This window comes from Adiantum capillus-veneris, chromosome 21 (assembly GCF_014529385.1).
Source record: "Adiantum capillus-veneris isolate H3 chromosome 21, ASM1452938v2, whole genome shotgun sequence".
Classification (NCBI taxonomy): Eukaryota; Viridiplantae; Streptophyta; class Polypodiopsida; order Polypodiales; family Pteridaceae; genus Adiantum; species Adiantum capillus-veneris.
This window is the reverse complement of record NC_140951.1, coordinates 140,990,825-141,012,215: the sequence shown is the minus strand read 5'-3', so window position 1 is coordinate 141,012,215 and position 21,391 is coordinate 140,990,825. Positions and strand designations below refer to the sequence as shown.

General features: G+C 41.1%; 1 protein-coding gene across 1 annotated transcript; it reads right to left on the bottom strand.

Moving 5' to 3' along the window:
• Window positions 1-4,339: 4,339 nt before the first annotated feature.
• LOC147431838 (signal recognition particle receptor alpha subunit family protein) lies at window positions 4,340-7,971 on the bottom strand. Its single transcript, XM_086494310.1, has 9 exons — window positions 6,921-7,971; window positions 6,723-6,807; window positions 6,533-6,628; window positions 6,151-6,303; window positions 5,972-6,079; window positions 5,729-5,848; window positions 5,011-5,136; window positions 4,823-4,906; window positions 4,340-4,703 (listed from the first exon to the last, which is right to left on the bottom strand). Exons 1-9 carry the CDS (start codon window positions 7,907-7,909, stop codon window positions 4,578-4,580), a joined length of 1,887 nt encoding a protein of 628 aa, XP_086350436.1. The 5' UTR covers window positions 7,910-7,971; the 3' UTR covers window positions 4,340-4,577.
• Between the last annotated feature and the right edge of the window lie 13,420 nt (window positions 7,972-21,391).

The following is a 21,391-nucleotide window of genomic DNA, read 5'->3' as shown; positions in this document are numbered from 1 at the left end:
ATGTGCTTCTGATACCCTAAGGTGTCAAAAAGCTGCTCTAGGAGGCCTTGTGACTAGTTTTTAGCGTGTTTTTTGTTTGTTTTTTTGCTAGATTTTTTAGAGCGTGTCGTGGAATGGGCCGTGTGATAGCTCGAAACGAGCGTATCGGTCAGAGGGTCGTGCCGTGCTTTACAGCCCTCCGTTTGGTTACTCTATGCCCTCGGAATCTCTAAAACTGTCAATTTCCAGTAGGAAACTAGGCCCAAACTAGAAAGTCTAAGGGTGCAAGTGGGAAGAGAAAGGAGGAGAGTGGAGGACTTGTCCCACATGCTCTCATTCTCTCTTGAGGGAGTAGGGTATATATATAAGAGTGAGTCTAGTATATATCATAAGACTGAGGACTGAGGCCTGGGCTTGGGCTTGGGAAAATGATCCAGATCTATCTTTTATACAAACCAACCCGTCCGTTTTAAGAGTCGCGTTTTTTATTTTCGAAAAATATCGCCGCCCACTCGCTCGCGTTTTTAATTTCCGAATTTTTTTTCCTTCTTTTTTGTTTTTTTTCCAAACACTTTTTTTTTTCCTTTTTTTTTTTGTTGATGCAGAAAATACAGAAATTGAAAAATGCAAAAAATGCAGAAATTGCAGAAAATGCAGAAAAAACGCAGAAATTGCAAAAAATTGACAGAAATGCAGAAAATTGCAGAAATTGAAAACGCCGAACTTAAAAATGCAGAAATTGCAGAAATTGAAAAAACGCAGACAATAGCAGAAATTGGAACTTGACAGCAATTGCAGAAAACGCAAAAAACAAAAACCTTCCACACACTCCTTCCCTGCCTTTCCTATGATAAAAATTGCACCACAAGGAAGCGTAAAGTGCTAACCGAGCTTAGTGTAGGGCATATCCCTGGCAGCGGCGCCAAAAATGTGCGCTCCTTGCCGCACTGTCGAAGCAAGGGACTTGCCAATACACCGTATGCGAGCCACAAACGGCTCCAAGCACACAACAAGCCTAAACTAGCAAGCTCAAGAAAACAAAGGGTGTGTCACTCACCGCTCTACGCTCGCCTTCGTGGTGGATTCCTCGCCGCGATGAAGAAGAAGCTGCAGTCGTGCCGCGCTCAACCGCTTCGTCGCCATCGTGCCTTCGTAATGCTCGATCGCACACACACTCTCCCTCTCTCTCTCTCTCTCACACACACACAAAGAGGTGAAGAAGAAGAAGATGGAGATGGAGCAAGAGCACTCTTCAATTGCACAAATAAGAGAATGAGTAAAAATTAGGTTTAGTTGGCTTTTATAGGAGCTCACCCCATTCACACTTGGGCGCCTATGCTTAACCAACTAATCCCTTGAATGTCCAAGTTAAAGTGCGCCTCTCATCGGCGATCACTCTACCTTTCCCTATTGGTCCGACAAGCCCGGTACCTGACTCTACCAAATACATAATACGCGTCCATCGTAGGTGATGGGTGTCCGTGTGCCGTGAGGGTTAACAGGAATGAAGGAAACTTGTGTGAACTATGATCATGGGATTGACTTGGCGTGAAAATATTGAGTGCAAATGGAAATTTATATGAGCATACCCGCACTTGTAAGAGGTTAAGAGCATACTCATGAAGAAAAGTCCTACCAAAAAATAGAGTGAATAATCAATGGAAAAGCTCCCACCTTTCCCTAATAAACTTTTTTTGAGTTGACATGCATCAAATCAGACATATAGTTACCTCCAATAGCAATCTCTCAATATGCTTCCAATTCCTAAGCTATTCCCTTGTTGATCCATCATCTGGTGTTAGGTCCACTTGAGGCGGAGAAACAATGATAAGCTTATCATCTTTAGAGGCAACTAATTTTGAAATACCGCGCTGAAAAAATTAAATTTGATCTAGTATTATTGCATGTATGGCCATAGCCATTATGCATTTCCAAAATATTACAACATATTGTTGAATCGCAGTCATATCAAATTCTACTTAGACAAAAGGGATATGCTAATTTTGTTGATTGCATATTGTTTGACCATAAAATGTGGGATCGTTTAATCTATATGAGTTAAAGACGCCCGGGCGTGGGAAGAAGGGGGGGGGGGGGGGGGGGGGGGGGGGGGGGTTCAAGTCGCTACAATTGAATGTTCACAACTAGGTGTTGTGCAAAATTCCCTTTGCATTGAACATTTAGGAGGGCTTCTTTGCTAATAATTTGTAACCTTTGGATCAATATAGTAATACATGACAAGTTATAAACTATAACTTCTTCATACAAGGAGAAGGCATCTATGAGTGGCATGATTCTTTGGTTGATCTCAGTATGCAATGGCCAAATGTGGCAAAATAATTGGAGACAATTTTGGATAAAACAGGCAGACCAACCTTTGCGTGCTGTGATATCGAACGTAGAACTGACTTGATGATGCAACAATTTTCTTGTGAACCATTTACTAGATTGGCAAATTAAGTACGTTCTAAATTATTGAAGGGCATTTCAATACACCTTAAGGTATCGCAAAGGTGCTTTAGACCTAGCAATAATAAAAAGAGGGATGGTGAGAGCAAAATGATGTGACCTTGAATCCACGTTATGTAGTTATCTAAAGTTGTCCCTTGGGTTTGTGAGATGTAACTTATGTTTACTCTTTTCTTTTCAAAGGTGGGCACAAAGTCGTATGGTTTGCTTTATTTGAGGCAATATATAATGCATTAGGAGCTCATGTTGCATGGGAATCACTATATACTTTCTTGGCAACAATATGTTGCTACACACATGAAGTTCTACCACTACATTAGGGCCAAAAACGACTCAAAAAGGGTTGTCTAAGGAATTGAGTAACTTGTTAATTAACGGAGCCATTGATGGTTAAAATTGCTCCAAAATTGACCATTTTGGGTATTTACAACATATCTAGGTACACATCTCTAGACGTTACAAAAGATATCATTTTCACATTATTGCTTTGTGGTACACCTCGAAGTTTACAATAAATCACACTTGAGATGAACAAGGGACCAATGTTTTTGAATTATGTGTAACTATGCTGGTATGAGGTAACCAAACAAGAAGGCATTTAAGAAGGGCATGATTACGTGAGCACTATTGGCATATATACCCTATGGCTATGGTCTACCAAATTCGAACTTCAATTGTAAATCATGCCCAAGTAGACCCTAAATCTACTTCCCCTATGATCAAGGGCATGTCAATCAAGCCTAAACCATCTCCCATCAATCAAGGGCTTGATGCTATAAAAGATGGGACTCACTTTTCATTTTGTGAATCAATGCCTCTTAGTGTATTGCGCTCAATATGAAAGGCTCTCTCTCTCTCTCTCTCTCTCTCTCTCTCTCTCTCTCTAGCTAGCAAACTCGAACTGGTATCAAAGCCCATGGTTACACCTTTAGCAAATCTAGAGTTTCAGCATTTCCATCTCCTTTCAACTCTAGGGCTTAGATTTTCAACAGATATGAGTGTTTTATCTAAAGCCTACAATCCACTACCCAATGTATACATGTTGGAGCACTAGCTCTACTATTATAAAACAATCATGACTACAAAGGTTTAGAAATCGAAGAGGGTGCCAAAGAATGGTGTTTGGATATCTACAGTAAAAAGCTAACCTAGAAAACAGTTGTTACCGCAACACATGTTGTCGAAATCAAAGTGCCCAAGTACTCAAGTACTAACTCTCTCGTTAGTCCCCATTATGTACTAGTATGCAAAAGAGAAATTAGTCCCAAATAAAAGAAGACGTTTCGTTTCTAAACACTCGCATTTGTGCCCAAGTAAAAGTTCAAGGTTTGTCAGCCATTAAATATGTCATCTCGAGGTGCCTGTATATGAGCATATGGAAGTTCGAACATTAGATAAAACTGGCAATTCATGGCTCCATGCAGACACAATCAGAAGGTATGAATCAAAGGATAGAAGATAGCACAAATGCGATGCATCAATGCAAAAACACGCATCCAAGCACAATCAAGACTAAACCTACCTAGCAATTCATGGCTCCATCCATGCATAACCAGAAGGTACGTATCAAAGGATAACAGATAATGCAAATGCAACGAATGTGATTGCCAATGGTGAAAATTGATGTAAAAACACCGATCCAATCACAATCAACACTAACCACTACAATCCTTGAGAAACAAAGCGATGTGACTCGGTAAAATGAGCAAGCTGTATACTTCACAACATTTGTTGCAATGACTTCTCTAAAATAGACGGTAAAACAACGCTTAAAAAATGTTTTGAAGAAGAGCAACCGAGTTGGATCCATCGAATGCAAGTAACTGTCATTTTGGGCTTCAAAAAATTAATTTTGAATTAGAGAAGAGAACAATATGCGTAGTACCAGTGATACACAAAAGAGTTTGAAATAGACTTTATAACATTAGTACAAATTTTCAAATCCACACCATATAAATAAATGTGCATACATGGCACTGCAAAGCACAAACAATGTAAGGCATTGTGTACATACTACTGGAAATGCGGTGAACTTCTAACCTGAAAGATTCTAGTAAAGGGATGGTGACAATAGTCCAACAAGAAGCTCAAACTTCTGAAAGTGCCAATAAACATCCAAGGGGAAAACCTCAGCTCAAGAGAGATTTGATGATGGACTTGACATTGAGCTTCTTTAAATCTGTGTAAGTCTGTCCACAGCCAAGGAACATAATCGGGGCACCAGATTTGTAAACCATGGAGAGCGCTGCACCCACCTGGAGAAAACATAGCAACACCCACAAGGTCATAAACAAAGCAAGTTGCAACATAGAAGGCAACAATGCATGACACATAATCACCACACAACAAGGTAGCTTGAGAAGCAGAAAAAGACCTTGTCATCAACAGTGTCAAACTTGGTGAGTAGAATGCCATCAATTGTCCTTGGAGTCGCTGATGTGGACAGATCAACCAGTTTCTGCAAAACCCATGAGAGCCCTTCATAGGTGTCCTGGCAAACTTGAGTCAACAAACAAACCTCCAAGACACATTAGAGACTTACAAAATTGTGAAATTCATTACCTGATTGAACTTCATGAGCTGATCAACTCCATCATTTCCAACAAGAGCTTCCCCAACAAAGAGCACGAGATCTGGATTGTTCATATGGACAAGCTTGGCCAGCGCACGCATGAGAGGTTCATTGTCCTATCAATAGGACAAACAGTGCAAGCACAATCAGTAATACGGTGTAATGTATGTTTAAGCCTAAAACTTGACAATCTTGTCTTGATAACTTTAAAGGAAAACTTGCCAAAATATCCCTCAAATTTGGGGAAATTCCCAAAATACCACTCAAATTTCAAAATTTACCAAAATACCCCTCATATTCCCAAAATGCTATTCAATTTTTCCAGAATTCCCAAAATACCCCTTGTTATTGTCACAAACATCTCCAAACACTTTTCTTTTTGCAATTCTTCATAGGACGATTAGTTCTCCCTCACCTGCAGATGATAGACTAAATTTTTTGATAGCACTGAGGGCTCTCAAGCTGAAATGGGTTATTATTAGCAGACACAAATGCCACTATTTGCGAGCTCATTGGTGAATATAAGACACTTAAAGATAGATCTCTATTGTCAAAAGACTAAACTATGCAAAATTTGAAGCAATACATTCAAACTTGATTCAAGGGTATTTTGACAATTTTTTAAATCTGACAGGTTTTTTGGAAATTTCCCCTAATTTCAGGGGTATTTTGGTAATTTTCCCTAACGTTAATCATCAAGTCACCTACCTGCATACGACCAGCAGTGTCCACAAGTACAACATCGATTTTGTTCATAATTGCCTCACGAATAGCCTCCTTGGCTACAAGAGCTGGATCTTTTTCATAGCCTCTTTGGAAAAGACTTATCTGTAGGCCAAAGTTTTGTTACAAAATACAGAAAGATCAGCCTCTCTTTTAGAGAAGTCCAAACCCAATAATAACCTATGAGAAAATCAATAAAAACCAAACGGTGCAAGATGGTTAATAAACCTGCAAGCGATTCGCATGTGTCCTCAGTTGTTCCACAGCTCCAGATCTAAAAGTGTCGCAAGCAGCCATCATAACACTCACATTGTGCTGCATTAACCAGTATCCCACCTGAAAGAGCAAGTATTAGACACTACTTCCAAGCAGAGTATAGCTAAAAAGAAAAGGAAGCCACCACTAACCTTGGCAAGGTTCGTCGATTTTCCAACTCCATTCACACCACAGAACACCACCACATATGGGCGTCCTTGTTCTTTCGCAGCATGAACATCTCGTAAAATGTCAATTGAGCGTTTTGGAGTAAGAATGCGGACCAATGCTTCTTCCATAGCTTTCTGGTGAGAACAAAAAGGTGCATATCTGAGCAGCTATATCATTGGTGTGACAATCTGAAGCCAAATCCTTATCAAAGGAATGGTCACAACCCTCCTAAGTTAGTGACCCCTATCCTTCAGAATAAGGAATAAAAGTGTACTAACACCGCAACACAAATGTCACAAACATAGAAGCTTGTAACATAGCAAAGGTTTCAATAGACATTGAATTTTTTTCAAAAAAAAATACCTGTACTGTAGTAGAGATTCTTGTGAAAGACGCCATCTTCTTGCCGACCAAACTGGTCGCCACAGAGCTACTCAATTCATCCGTGATTTCTTGCGCCTACGAGAAATTTTCAACAGAAAACAAAACAAGCGTTCAAACACAACAGCTCTCAAAGTTACCAACAACTGTACCATACTGGGTTTCTACTCACCACATTCTTCACCAAAAGACGGTCCTTGAGCCCCTTCAAAGCCGGAGCTAAGTCTTCCTCTTCTATTACAGCTTTTCCAGCAACGCTGCACAAGATAAACCCCATTCAACAGCCTTCAAACAAAATTTACAGAAAGTCTTTTGACAACCTTGAGGTGCAGCCAAATTGTTAGTCAACAAGACATAGTCACATATCAACCTTTGGATAAGGGAGGAAAACCATCCCTTCTTTTTGGGGGCTCCTTTCTCCTTGGTCTCAACCTCCTCTTCCATCTCCAACTCGAAATCCTCGTCTTCATCGGTGTCCATGAGGCTCTTCCCCTGGTCACCAACTGGTGCTTCCCTGGCTTCATCCGAAACAGGGGTGGAGAAATCAAGCTTCTTGTTGGGTGCATCGTCCCAAACCCTATTTACCTTCGGTTTTTTTTTACCCTGTTCAGCAGGAGGGGGTTTTGTTACCCCTTTCTTGCCTGCCTTTGACTTGAGTTTCTTTAGCTTATCTACATTAAAAGCCACCTCAGCGGCCTTAGAGGGGGCACTCTCCTCATCGCTGCCGCTGCTGGGCACGCCCTTAGGGGCATCAGCATGTGCAGATCCATTACCATGGTATGGCAATGCAGACCCATTCTCGTGACGAGAAGATACAACAGATCCATTACCATGCTCGTTTTTGCTGCCTTTGCCCCCATCCTCATCTGCCTTGGCTCCATCTTGCAATATCCCAGATGACGATTTCGACCCTCTCCTGTCCCCTGCAGTTCGCTTCAACCCATCTATAACAGCAGGCTTTGCCTGCTTCGCTTTGCGAAGCTCCTCTGCACGTGCCTCCGCTTCAAGCAGAAGCTGTCGAAACGTATCATTGAAATTCGGATAGTCTGTCTTCTTAGCGTTGTACAGCGGTGAAAATTCCTGTTTTACCTTGTCTAGGAGATCATCAACATACAGGAGGTGAAGAATTTTCCTGTAAACGGCAACAAAGACGAGGCCGAGGTCGTTATGGAAGCTCCATTTGAGCGTGTAAGAGCAACCTGCCGCATCATATTGGAAAGAAGTTAGGGCAGAGCGATCCTCGAGGAGGCAAGATGTTATGAGGGCGTCGATGGGCGAACCCCGCAAAGCATTGGCGAGCTCCTTATAGGTCCATAGTATGAGGCCGCCCCGCGTGAAGATGAGCAACTGTTCTAACATGGCTATGGCGATGGCAGATCGATCGTCCAATAATTCCCAAACGTGAGGTTTTATTTGAATGGCTGGCCGGTCGGCTGGTTGACCCATTCCTCGCTGGAAAGAAAAACCAAAAGCAAATACAAAAATCACATCACTCCGGGCAGGTAAACAAACATGATTTTGAGAGGCATATACATTTTAAAAGTGTTATTATGATTATCGGAGGACACAAAGTTAAGTGCATCAAATAATAGAGCAGAATGGTTGCATGGTTAGGAATCACACTTTGATCTTCGTAAGTTGGCGGATAGTATATCCACTTCAAAGAATGAGGATCTAGAGTTGGATGAGGCTTCGTAAAACATGTAGCAGCTATCGGTTGTAGTTTAATTTTGTCGAGTCTTTCCAAGCTCAATTTTTGTAGTTGCCTTTGCAGATATGTTTAATGTTCCAATTTCTTCAGTCTTCATTGTGTATTTGAGCAGATAATATGATAAAGATGAGTTTATGACACGCTCGATATTCATGTGAGAGTTCCAAATGAGAAGAACGGTTGCATGATAGGGAACCACATTTCAATCTTCGTAAGTTGGCTAATAGTACATTCACTTCAAGGTATGAGGATCTAGAGTTGGATGAGGGTTTGGTTGAGTATCATATGGAAATTCGTATTTGCACTTGCCATTGTTGTTGTGCACACGACATGCACCATGACACGCGTGCATTTGCTTCTTCAGGACGAGCTCACGAAGTGTCCTTGCATGTGTGTCATTAGCAAGTGCAACAGGGATATGAGCAGAAATCTCCGATGTTGTTTGTTCGATGTCATTCTCATCCACCCAAAGAATGACATGGGCATGGAGAGATCCCCTGTTTTGAATCTCATATTGCACAAGGTGGTGATGAATTCGGCCCAGGATTTGACTTCCATGTAAGATGTAGCGATTCATGAATTGTTTTAATTGATTGTCAAAGAGCAATGTGCATTCAACTGGGGCAACCTTTCCAAGAGAACTCGGGGTGGAATGTTAGAGGTATCTTCTCGATTGTGCGAACCTCGTTCCATTTTGTGGTGATCATTTCATTAGTTGTGAATGTAATGAATATGTTTAGTAAACCCCATGCTGATCAAGTCTTTCAATGAACGTCTGTGCCGTGATAAACTACTAGAAATCGTCGTTGGAAGGTTGAAGCCAATATATTCTAGATGGCTTCTTCATTGCTTGCATTCATGTGTGCTCTTTTATACTTGTCAATATCTCTTTGCAAAACGGTAGTTTTTGTGTTGTTCGCGATTAAAATCGCTTGCTTCAACTAGTACATTAGTAGGAGATATAGCTTGTATAATGTAAACAAAGAGAAAAAGGTGTGGATTCTCATTCGAATGTAGTCACTGAATCGAATATGTCCATTGTACTAACCATGTCCATATTGAAATAAGAACGGGAAAACAAAAGACTCTATTGTGATGTCTTTGAAGTCAGACATCCGGCTTGGCAAGCCATTGTATATGAAGGAAGCAACACATATGAGAAGCATATCTCCGTTATGAAGTTGTATGGAGCCAAATTCATGCGCATCGGATGTGGTATATGCGTGTCATCTTGATGGCTCAGCCACTGTTTCACAAAAATAAAGAAACTGCTTCATTCTGGGCCTAATCCATCATGTCAAAGGGCTCTAGCTTTGAATGGTGTCGAATCATTTCGCCTAGAACCTCTTCAGACAATCCGATTCTTTTGTGTGGTCATTCGGCCATGCACTTATGTCTCTGCAAAATAGGATTGTTCGTGATGTTGAAAGCAAGGACATCTGAAATTGTTGAGGTGGACATTTCATGAGTTGTAGAGTGTAGACTAGCATTACTTGACCAAGATATCAATGGGTTATCTAGCAACGACCCTCTAGTAATCCTCGTGCTATTGCATGTGTAGTTTTGTCACATTGATTGATAAGTTGATAATGCTGAGCAATTATGTATGTCGTTGTCGTGCAGAGAGAAATCAATGTATGTAGTCAGGTACATAGACAACACCATATGTGGGATGGGAATTAGATTCTTTACAAGAAGTACAAGTCATCCATGAGTATTTGACTTCTCCATGTTCCAAAGTGCCAAGCAATAATACTAAAGTGAGGGCAGCAGGACTGTCTATTTCATTTGTCTAACAATTTTGTTTATCATTATATGTGAGGTTTGTTGTTGTGCAAGAGCGACATATTTCTAGATTGTGACCAATAATGTCACACTGCATGGTCCAATCTTTACACAATGCAGTATTTTCAAACCATGAGCTAGCATATGGATGGTGAGCTAGTGTCAATTTGGTTGTAGCTCGTTCCCTAGCTTTTTGACGCTTGAATTGTAGTCTTGTAGGCCTTGAGAACCTCATATTGAGACCTAGTATGGGAGAAACGAGGACATATATAGTATGGCATCAATTATTTAGGAGTCGGGACTAAAGTAAAGATGCACAAGGTGCATTCACTACTGTAATACATTACATGCATTGGCTAGCATTCGTATGCAAAGAGTTACGTGTCTAATTAATTTGTACAAATATTAATCGACATCAAGTGTATAATTCTAAAAACAACATGCGGGTAAACCAAACTAAAGGAAGCAATGTGCAAAATTCTAAAATGAGCAAGTGGATACAACATCAATAAACTGCAATAAGAAATGAAGTGCTTTACTAACCTGCAATGATGTACAGATGCTTTTTGACTGTCCATACTACATGCCGATATTTGTGTCAAGCTACAAAAAAGCAATGTGAATAGTTAAACATTTCGTCTTGCAATGAAGTGTCATAAACTGAAAATGCAAAGTATACAGTGCACGTCATGCAGAAGTGTCATACAAAAGTATGCTGGAGAGTTGGCACTCTGGTCTCTCCAAAATTTATAAGAAACGAAAGTCTCGCCCTGTCCCGTAGCATTTATCTATTGTGTCAAGCAAACGCATAGGCATCAAGAATTGGATGTAGATAACAACCCTTGCAATGTTGTGGAGCTGGAGACGTGCTTGTGCAATCGAAACATCCACTATTGTGAATATACGTCCTCTTTGTCAGACACAAAACATGCGTTATGCCAAATATAAAAGATGCAAGATATTGATTAAGCTTAAAGAGACGCAGATTTGACTTTATTTTCTATGTCAAGGGTACACTACATAAAGAGTATGGCTACTTTTCGACAAGCGTCTTGCAAACCATACTTGCATTCAGGTAAACCTTGATTAGGGAAAATTGGCTCAGGTCCCGAACCCGAATGGGTCCTCCAGCCAAGTTGTAATTTTACATTTTTTGTCATAAAATCTAACATCTAACCAACCCAAATTATTTTCTCATATTAAACTGATCACTTAATGTGGGAGAATAAATGGGAACAAGGATTAAGATATAGACATGTGCTTATAGATCTATCTCAACACGGGGCCAATAGTAAAAGAGCCCAAATGAGAGATGGTCTATCAAAGAGCAAGGCTAACCAGTGGAGCATAAGACCTTAGGGTTAGCTTCATTCAAGACCTCCAATAATGTGTGTAAAAGTCCTTTGACCTTAGCTAAGCTAGGGTTGAGCTTGGGGTGGAAACCAGACCCAGCTCAAGGTGCTTGTCCTGCTTAAGGTGCTTGTCATGCTTGAGGTACTTGGCGTGCTCGATTAAGGTGCTTGAGGTGCTTGTCGTGCTGGTGGATGATTGAGATGCTTGAGGTGTTTGTCCGTGTTTGTCCTTCAGGATGACTAAGGTGCTTGAGGTACTTTGTTGTGCTTGCTTGAGATGCTTGTGGAAACACTGGAAGTTCTTTGTCATGCTTGATGAATAAGGTGCTTGAGAACCTAAAGTCAATATGATCCCTACATAAAAGGGGGCGAGCCCATATTCTAGGGGCTAGTGAGAGAACACACACACACTCAAGGTAACCCCAAGCCTTTAGAGGCAGCAAGGACACATGTCAAACTCCTACCCATGTTACCTCCACGAGGTGCTTGAATCCTATTGGCCAGGCTTAAAAGGGGTCCAATGATAAATTACTTGAATTATCTTTGTTTTTGCATTTATCAAGTCCTCTCTCTCAAAGGGGAAAGGGGGACACTTGTCCCAAGACTACCCCTATTGCTAGAAATGACCCAAGCTTGTGATTGGCTAGGCTTGGCATGAGCCAATGAGCTTCAAGCATGAGCTAGAAGAGGGGGTTGACCAAAGCAAGGAGAGGCCTTGCTTGCAGGGTATACTCACCCACACACACTCACACACTCTCATTGTGTGCTATGCAAAGTGCAAGAGCTCCATCTCCTTCTCCAAGCTCCTTGAGAAGTTGAGAGCCTACACCAACACTCGTGGCTATGGAGTTCAAATCCAACCAAGAGCCGTGTTTCAATGCTTAAGCTTGCCATCTCCTCCATCTTCATTACTATGCTATTATGTATGCTAGCAAGAAGAGTTATGATAAGTGAGGAGCTAATTCTTTCTCCTATGAAATGTCTCCTCTTCCTCTTCCCTACCCTCATTCCCTGCTAGCTCTCTCCACCTTCAAAGGTGTTTGAGGTCTTGGGACTGAGGCTTGGGATAGTTAAAGCTTTCTTCAAAGTTTATGTTATGCTTGTGATGCATGAAGCTTTCCATATTCATTGCATCACCTAGGTCACAAGGAACACAAAGATTGTATTGTAACAAGTCTCTCTTAAGGGGAGAAATCATAATACAAATGCCTACTGGAGGGGGGACCGACTCCACATAAATCCGGTCCTCAACTGTTGTCATGTTCTCTAAATTCTCTCTCTTGCAAAATTATTGTTCATGCCAAGTTATCTAATTGCTACGTTTATGTTGTTATCTTCAGCTATGATCACCCGCTATGCTCACAAAGTAATTTCTCAAAAGAATTTCTCATTAATTTCCGCTACTCTCAAGTTAATAGGCCAAATCCATTACATTTTTTGAGCAATTTCATTGTTTAAGGGCTCGAGGCTGCTATTTCATAACCCAGTCTCTTCTTAGTGTTTTTTTTCTTTTGAGTTTCTTCCTATCCCACAAACACCTCCTTCGCCCTCGTCTAGCTCTTTTTCATAAAATGACTTCACAGGTTTGACTTAACAGATTTGATATAAGCATCTACGGCAAAAAAGATTCAAGTATAAGCTATAATTAGGTAGTCTACAATATCTTGTTCATCTGAATATGGCAGTGAAACAAAATACCCTGAGGAGGAGGGGTTGTTGCGTCAAATTTTGGCTTCTCTACCCGCTTCCAAGACCTCGTAGAGTCTTCAAGTTGTGGAACAACGTACTCACCTCGTGGGCGTTTCTGTAAACTTGGTATGTCAAGCACAAATACCATCATATGGACGATGCTAGCCCAATATGGATTGTGATGCAGGTAAGACATATCCGAAAGAGAAAAGCCCATGGATAGGGATGAGGCCCATAGAAATTATGAAAGATCTTCTCACGCTTGACTTTGGCTTAATCACTTGGGTTTCATTGTGGGTTGCAGCTACCAGCTTCCCTTTATAACTCTCAACGATACTATTTGGGATGTAGGATCTCAAGCAGGTTTTGTTTGTGGTATCCGATATGTCCGACAAATTATTTGACGACATTGACGACAAGCTGTCGATGCAGAAGCGCAGATCTAAAGACTTGGATTTGGTAGTGCTAAACCCTATAAAAAGTTCCCATGCAACACTACCCTGGCCACAACACACTTACACTCAATAAACAGCTCGTGGTACAATACCTTCTCACAACAAGTTTTCCCTAACAGAGAGTACTGGGTCTTTTCCAAGAGGAGCTATGATCACCCGCTATGCTCACAAAGTAATTTCTTAAAAGAATTTCTCATTAATTTCCGCTACTCTCAAGTTAATAGGCCAGTTCCATTACATTGGTATCAGAGCATTTGATTTCTCTTTTCTTAAGTAGCCTATAAATGGTTGATATTGTTAATTATATTAGGGTAAGTGGAACTGGGGTCTATTATCGGTTTTTTTGAGCTCACAATGTGGGATATGGTGCACACCTCGGGAGCTTTGGACTTAATAATGGAGTCTTTTTAGACTTGCCTACGGCTTTACCATTATTGAGCCATAAGAAGTCCGAAAGGAGCTAGCCCTCAACAACTCTGCTATGTTAGACCTACTCCACTACTCTCTATGATTAACCACTTCGAGCCGTGGGTGTAGATACTTAAGAGCCGATTTTCAAGGCTAAGAGGGGTGGCAACTAAGGTTTTGAATTGCCAAAGCATACATTAAGTGCATACATAAAATTTGTTAACATGGCTGACAATAATCAAGAGAGTAGAATGAACATTGATAGCTTTGATTTTGCACATGAAGGTGCTAATGATGATGCCCCTGTGTTCGTGAATTATCTCGTTTGTAGGTTGTAGCAAGCTATGGGCAACCCTGCTTTGCAAGCCGAAGTTACTCAACAAATTCGTGCTTATGGAATTCCCCTTCCTCTCCAAGAGAAGAGAGAGCTTAGGAGGCCTCTTGAAGAGACCCCCAAAAGAAAGACTCTCTCCCATACGAGAGGAGGAATCCAAAGAGCAAGAAAGCAATGAAAGTTTAAGTTCCTCTGAAGATGTGGCTCCACAAAGACGGCCGTCTAGACGATCACCCACTCTTCCCAAGAGGAATTGATCAACACACAGACCTTCTCCTCGTCATTCTGAAAGAGAAGAGAGGAAACAAAGGAAGAAAAGGACTAGAAAGAGGTCACCCTATTCTCCTTATTCTTCACCTTCCTCCTTTTCCGACGAAAGCTATGGCTTTTCTTCTAGAGAATACAAGAGGGGAGGACATCACAAATCATTCCCTGCATGGCGAAGGTCACAAAAGCTAAAGAAGTTCAAGGAGGGAGGAAAGAGTATCTCTTTTCTCACCTATGATGGCACCTTTGGTGCTACTGACAAAGTGTTGGCCTTCATCCAGCAATTTGACGTGGCCTTTGGAGACGAGGGCTTCACAGAGTCCTCCAAGCTACACCATGTAGCTATGCACTTCCAAAAATCAGGTCGTCAATGGTGGGCTAGCCTTCGTGGCAATGGCAAAGCCCCAAAGACATGGAAAACTCTACGAGTTTCCAGCATGAAGCAATTCCTTGCAAGCGATGCAAAGGACAAAGTGCTTATCGAATGGCGTAGCTTGAAGCTTCTCTCTCATGAGTCTATCCACAAGTATGTAGACAAGTTTTGGGATTTACATCTCAAGGCTACTATCTTTCAAAAGATAGACTTTGCCGAGCAAAGGCAGCAATTATGTGCGGGATTACCTGAAGAGATGGCCGAATACATCAACTCTCAATGGCCTGGTTCTATCAGCAAAGTAATCCATCACACCATGGTTGCTTCACGCATGAATTTCCATCAAGGGGCTAGACGGAATGTCAAGCCCATGGAAAACAAAGACAAAAATGATGCAAAGGGGAAAACCAATGTTCGAAATTCTTCCTAAGGTAGTTCCAACAACAATGTTCAAAATTCTTCCTAAGGTAGTTCCAACAATGTTCCAAAGGCGGTTCCAAAGCGAAGTGCAACGGCAGCTCCGTGCTCACGGGATTCTCCAAGCTCATCACCATGACGAGAGAACACCTAGGAAGCCTCCTTGTGAGCCTACCAAAAGAGGTCTCTCTCCGATTCGGGAAGAAGAACAGAATCCGTACGAAGGGCTCAAGAATTTACTTCTTGATGATGCATCTCCTTCCCAAAGGAGAACTCAAGAGCCTCCACCGAAGGAACGAGAAAGAAGTGAGTCTCTCGCCACCTCAACGGAGATGGCTCCACGAAGACGGCGGGCTAAACGCTCTCCATCACCACGAAAGCGGAGAAGACCATCGCACCCTTCTCCACACCATAATTCAAAGAGGGATGATAAAAAACAAGAGAAGAAAAAGGCAAGAAAGAGGACACCCTCTTCTCCATCTTCTTCATCATCTTCCTCTTATGAAAGTGATGGTGAAGACGACGAAGATCAAGACAAGAAAAAGGCGAGAAAGAGGTCACCCTCTTCTCCACATTCTAAAGAAAGTGATGGTGCAACCTTTGAACCATCAAAAAGAAGAGGCCATAGGAAATCCTATGCCGCATGGAAGAGGTCGTCCAAGCTGAAGAAGTTCAAAGAGGGAGGGAAGAGCATCTCTTTCCTTACCTATGATGGCACCTTTGGTGCTACGGACAAAGTCTTGGCCTTTATCCAACAGTTTGATGCGGCGTTTGGAGATGAGGGCTTCACGGAGTCCTCTAAGCTATGCCATGTAGCTATGCACTTTCAAAAGTCCGCCAGGCGATGGTGGTCTAGCCTACGAGCCAACGGTGAAGCTCCACGAACATGGAAAGCTTTAAGAGCTTCCATTATGAAGCAGTTTTTGGCCACCGATGCCAAAGACAAAGTACTCACCGAATGGCGAAGCTTAAAGCTCTCTCCCTATGAATCCATCCACAAATATGTAGACAAGTTTTGGGACCTACAACTCAAAGCCAATGTCTTCAAAAAGTTGGATTTTGGAGAGCAAAAGCAACAATTTTGTGCGGGCTTAACCGAAGAAATGGCGGAGTTATTAGAGTTAGTGCATAGTGATGTGTTGGGCCTATGCCTAACGTATCTATGGGAGGTTCATTGAACTTTTTCACATTCACTGATGACTTCTCAAGGAAAGTGTGGGTATATCCTCTCAAGAAGAAGGATGCAGCTCTTTCAAATTTTCAAAATTTTGTGGCATTATAGGAGAATCAGTCTGGCAAGAAAGTCAAGTGCTTAAGGTCAAACAATGGTGGTGAGTATGTCACTAAAGCCTTTCAAAATTTCTGTGATTCCAAAGGCATCAAAAGAGAGTTGATTGCTCCATATAACCCTCCACAAAATGGTGTTGCTGAGAGGATGAACTGTACCATACAAGAGAAGTTACGTAGCATGTTGTCTAATGCAGAGTTGCCTAATGGATTTTGGGCAGAAGTGTTAGCAACTGCTGTCCATCTTATTAATAGATCTCCTAACAAGGCTTTAGATGAGAAGGCACCTGAAGAGCTTTGGTCTGGAAAGCCACCTTCTTACAAACATCTTAGAGTCTTTGGCTGTGAAGCGTATTTCCATGTTCCAAAGGAGTTTCGAAGCAAGTTGGCTCCTAAGTCAAAGAAATGCATATTTCTTGGCTATGGCAATCCTGGCGAGATGGGAATCGGGTTATGGGATCCTGAAGCTAAAAAGATAGTTCACAGCAATGATGTATACTTCAATGAAGAAAAGATGCATAAGAAGCCTATGCATACAGTGGAGGTCAGGAGAGTTATCTTCCAAGAAGATGGAATTGTTTACAATAGGGCTGAAGTGCCTAATGTCAGACAACAAGTACAGAATCCTCTTGTAGTACAAGGTGTTGCTAAGGGACAACCGGCTCAAGCAGTTATTAGAAGGTCTACAAGAGTTTCAAGGACTCTTGATAGATTTACTCCCTCACTGGACAACATTATGCCTTCCTGCTATAAGGAAGCCATGTCAATGGATGACAAGGCAAAGGGGGAGAAAGCTATGCAATCAGAAATGGACTCGCTGCATAAGAATCAAACTTGGAAGTTGGTTCAGTTGCCTAAAGGTAAAAAGGCATTACCATGCAAATGGGTGTATAAGCAAAAAGTTACACCTCATGATAATAAATCCAAGTACAAGGCACGACTTGTTGCTAAAGGATTAAAGCAGCAGAGGGTATTGACTATGATGAGATCTTTTCTGTGGTTATCAAGATGACTACTCTGCGGTGTGTACTTGCTTTGGTTGCTAAAGAAGACATGGAACTTGACCAGATGGATGTCAAGACGACGTTCTTGCATGGTGATCTTCAAGAAGAGGTTTATATGCAGCCGCCATAAGGTTTTTTTGAGAAGGGCAATGAAGACTTGGTGTGTCAGTTAGAAAAGACTCTTTATGGTCTAAAACAGTCATCAAGGGAGTGGTATCGTAAATTATACTCATTCATGCTCTCTCAAGGCTACAAACGTGATTGTCTCTACACTAAGCGAGCTAAAGATGGTAGTTTACTGATTTTGGTCCTTTATGTGGGTGATATGTTAATTGCCGGGAAATGCAGGGATGAGATCTCAGCCTTGAAGTCAGAGCTACATGCAAACTCTGAAATGAAAGACATAGGTGAAGCAAGCCATATCATTGGCATGCGCATTAAGCGAGACAGATGCAAGAAATTGGTATATTTGTCTCAATGTGAGTACATTGCTAAAGTGCTCAAGCATTTCAATATGGAGAAGGGAAAGGCATTGAGTACTCCATTGCCTCCATATGTGAAACTTTCTAAAAATGATTGTCCTAAGTCTGAAGAAGAAAAGGCTGAGCTGGCACAAGTGCCTTATTCATCTGTAGTTGGGAGTTTGATGTATGCTATAATTGCTACACGTTCCGATATTGCTTTTGCAGTGGGAGTTGTTAGTAGATATATGTCAAATCCAGGCAAGAAACATTGGGAGGCAGTGAAAGGGGGTATGCGATATTTGAAAGGTACACAATACATGCACATTTGCTTTGGAAGAAAGGAAGCATGTGTAATGGGTTACACGAATGCAGATTATGCAGGAGACTTGGACAAGAGAAGGTCCACTTCAGGCTATGTTTTTGAATTCACTGGAGGTGCAGTTTCCTGGCGATATCGTTTGCAAGATTGTGTTACCTTTTCTACCACAGAGGCTGAATATGTTGCAGCTTCAGAAGCTTGCAAGGAAGCTATATGGCTTGGTTGGCTGGTGGGAGACTTGGGAATCAATGTTGAGATGCCTATGTTACATTGTGATAGCCAAAGTGCTATACAATTGGCAAAGAATCCAGTGTGTCATGCAAAGACAAAACATGTGGATGTGAAGTATCACTTCATTCGTGAGGTGCTTGAGGACAAGCAATTACAGCTTGCCAAGATTCACATCACTGAGAATCCTACTGATCTTCTAACAAAGGGATTACCTTTAGAGCGGTTTGCACATTGTCGGGCACTCATGGGCATTGGGTAGATGATCATGGTCATTGTCTACCTGTATTGTATGTATATATACATTGTCGCCCCAGCTTAAAGGCACGTTGTCCTTTAAGTGGGAGGTTGTTGGGGTGGTAAAGCCCAATACACTGTGCCTGAGTGTTGGGCGGCCTAACCGGGAACTAACACTGACCATTGATTCTACATAAAAGAATAAGGACTCATAACCCTAACACGATTGTGTTTGGAATCCACCCAAACCTGTGTCTCCTCTCTTCTCCATTGTTACACACACACACACACACACACGCTCTCGCATGCACACTTCATATAGTGGTTCTCCAAGGAGCTTGGAGTCAAAAATTTTGGTTGTGTAGTGGACAGCAAGCTATTTTTTGACCATATCTCTTAGCTCGTGCGTGTTTTTCACATGACATCAAAGAGAGAAAATGTTCTAAATGATGTGTTTTATCTGTGGTATAAACGGTTTGAACCGATTCTAGCGATTTGTGATTTATGGCCAAAACAGTGTTCCTAGCATCTCTATGACGTGAAACAAAATGCCCTTTTTATGCATGCACGTGACCATAAACACGTTATGTGCATAAATCAACATGTTAAACATGATGAAATAATCATGGGACAACTTCGAATGTACTCGATTGATCCATACATGCATTCGTATGCAAAAAAACAATCACCGAGAGGGTGATTACTTAGAAAAATGACAGAGAGAGAGGGTCCACAATATCTAGCACTTAGCTTCTTACACTTACCCATTGATAAAGAACTACGTTTGGGTTTCACTCTAATAAATACCATATCGCCCTCTTCAAAAAGTCTAGCAGATCGTTTTGGGTCAGCATAACTCTTCTATCTATCATGAGCAGTCTTAATATCTTGTCGTATAAGATCGGTTTATAGTTGGCTTTTATCCAACATTTCTTTGGAGGCTTGAACTCGTATGAGAGGGTTTGTCCATTTGAGTGGAGTAAGATACTCTTGTCCATACAATGCTTGAAAATGAGACATTCCAATTGAGCGTTGAAATGAGGAATTATACGCAAATTCAACCAAATACAAATATCGAGTCCATTTACTCTGTTCATGCATATAATAAGCTCTCAACATATCTTTAATGATTTGATTTGTCCTTTTTGTCTGCCCATTAGTTTGAGGATGATAAGCAGTACTAAAAGCTAATTGGGTTCATGTAGCTGAGAATAAGGCTTTCCAAAAATTTGAGGTAAACTTTGCATCATGATAAAAAATTATTCGTCGAGGTAAACCATGATACATGAAAACACCTTTCGTGAAGACTTGAGCTATATCCTTAGCCGTAAATTTTGTCTTAACTGGAAGTAAATGGGTCATTTTTATAAGCATATCAACAACCACAAAAATAGAGTCATATCTTAGAGATGTAGGAAGTCCTATAATGAAATCCATGGATATGTATTTCCATTTCATTGGTGGAGCATCAATAGGTTGAAGCTTGTCGGGGTATCGAATTCGTTCAGTTTTAATACGTTGGCATGTTAAACATCTTGTAACATAGTTCAACAAATCGTGCTTTAGTCTTGTCCAAAAGAAACTCTTTCTTACAGGAGAGTAAGTCTTAATGTATCCTGGATATCCTACTATAGGTATATATGAGCTTCCTGTAATATCTGAAGTTTGATTCCACCTTGATTTGGAATACAAAGACGATTATCGAAGTAAAAGTCATCACCTTCAATGTGAAAGCCTTTGATTTTTTTTTCTTGCTTCTCTGTGCAATTATTTTAGTTCATCAAGTACTGGATTCTTAAGTAATACGGGTCATTAGTCATACCTTCTCGAATAAGGTCAATTAAAGAAGAAGTAGCAGAGGTTGTGACAGCCGCTACATTACTCTTCCGGCTTAAAGCATCGGCCACAATATTTTTCTTCCCAGGTTTATATTCAATTCCAAAATCATATTCGTATAACAACTCCATCCATCTTTGATGCTGCATATTAAGGTCAGGTTGGGTGTAGATCCACTTTAGGCTTTTATGGTTGGTATGTAGTTCAAATATCCTTCCAAGAAGATAACATCACCATACTTTAAGAGCATGCACAACGGCCAATAACTCCAAGTCATGTGTAGGATAATTTAACTCATGCATAAATAACTTACAAAATTCATAGGCTACTGGTTTTCCTTCTTGAGACAGAATGCCACCGATTGTCATAAAATCTAATATCTAATATCTAACCAACCCAAATGATTTTCTCATATTAAATTGATCATTAATGTGGGAGAATAAATGGGAACAAGTGTTAAGATATAGACATGTGCTTATAGATCTATCTCAACACGGGGCCAATGGTAAAGGGGCCAAAATGAGAGATGGTCTATCAAAGAGCAAGGCTAACAAATGGAGCATAAGACCTTAAGGTTAGCTTCATTGAAGACCTCCAATAATGTGTGTAAAAGTCCTTTGACCTTAGGTAAGCTAGGGCTGAGCTTGAGACGCGGGAACCCGACCTAGCTCGAGG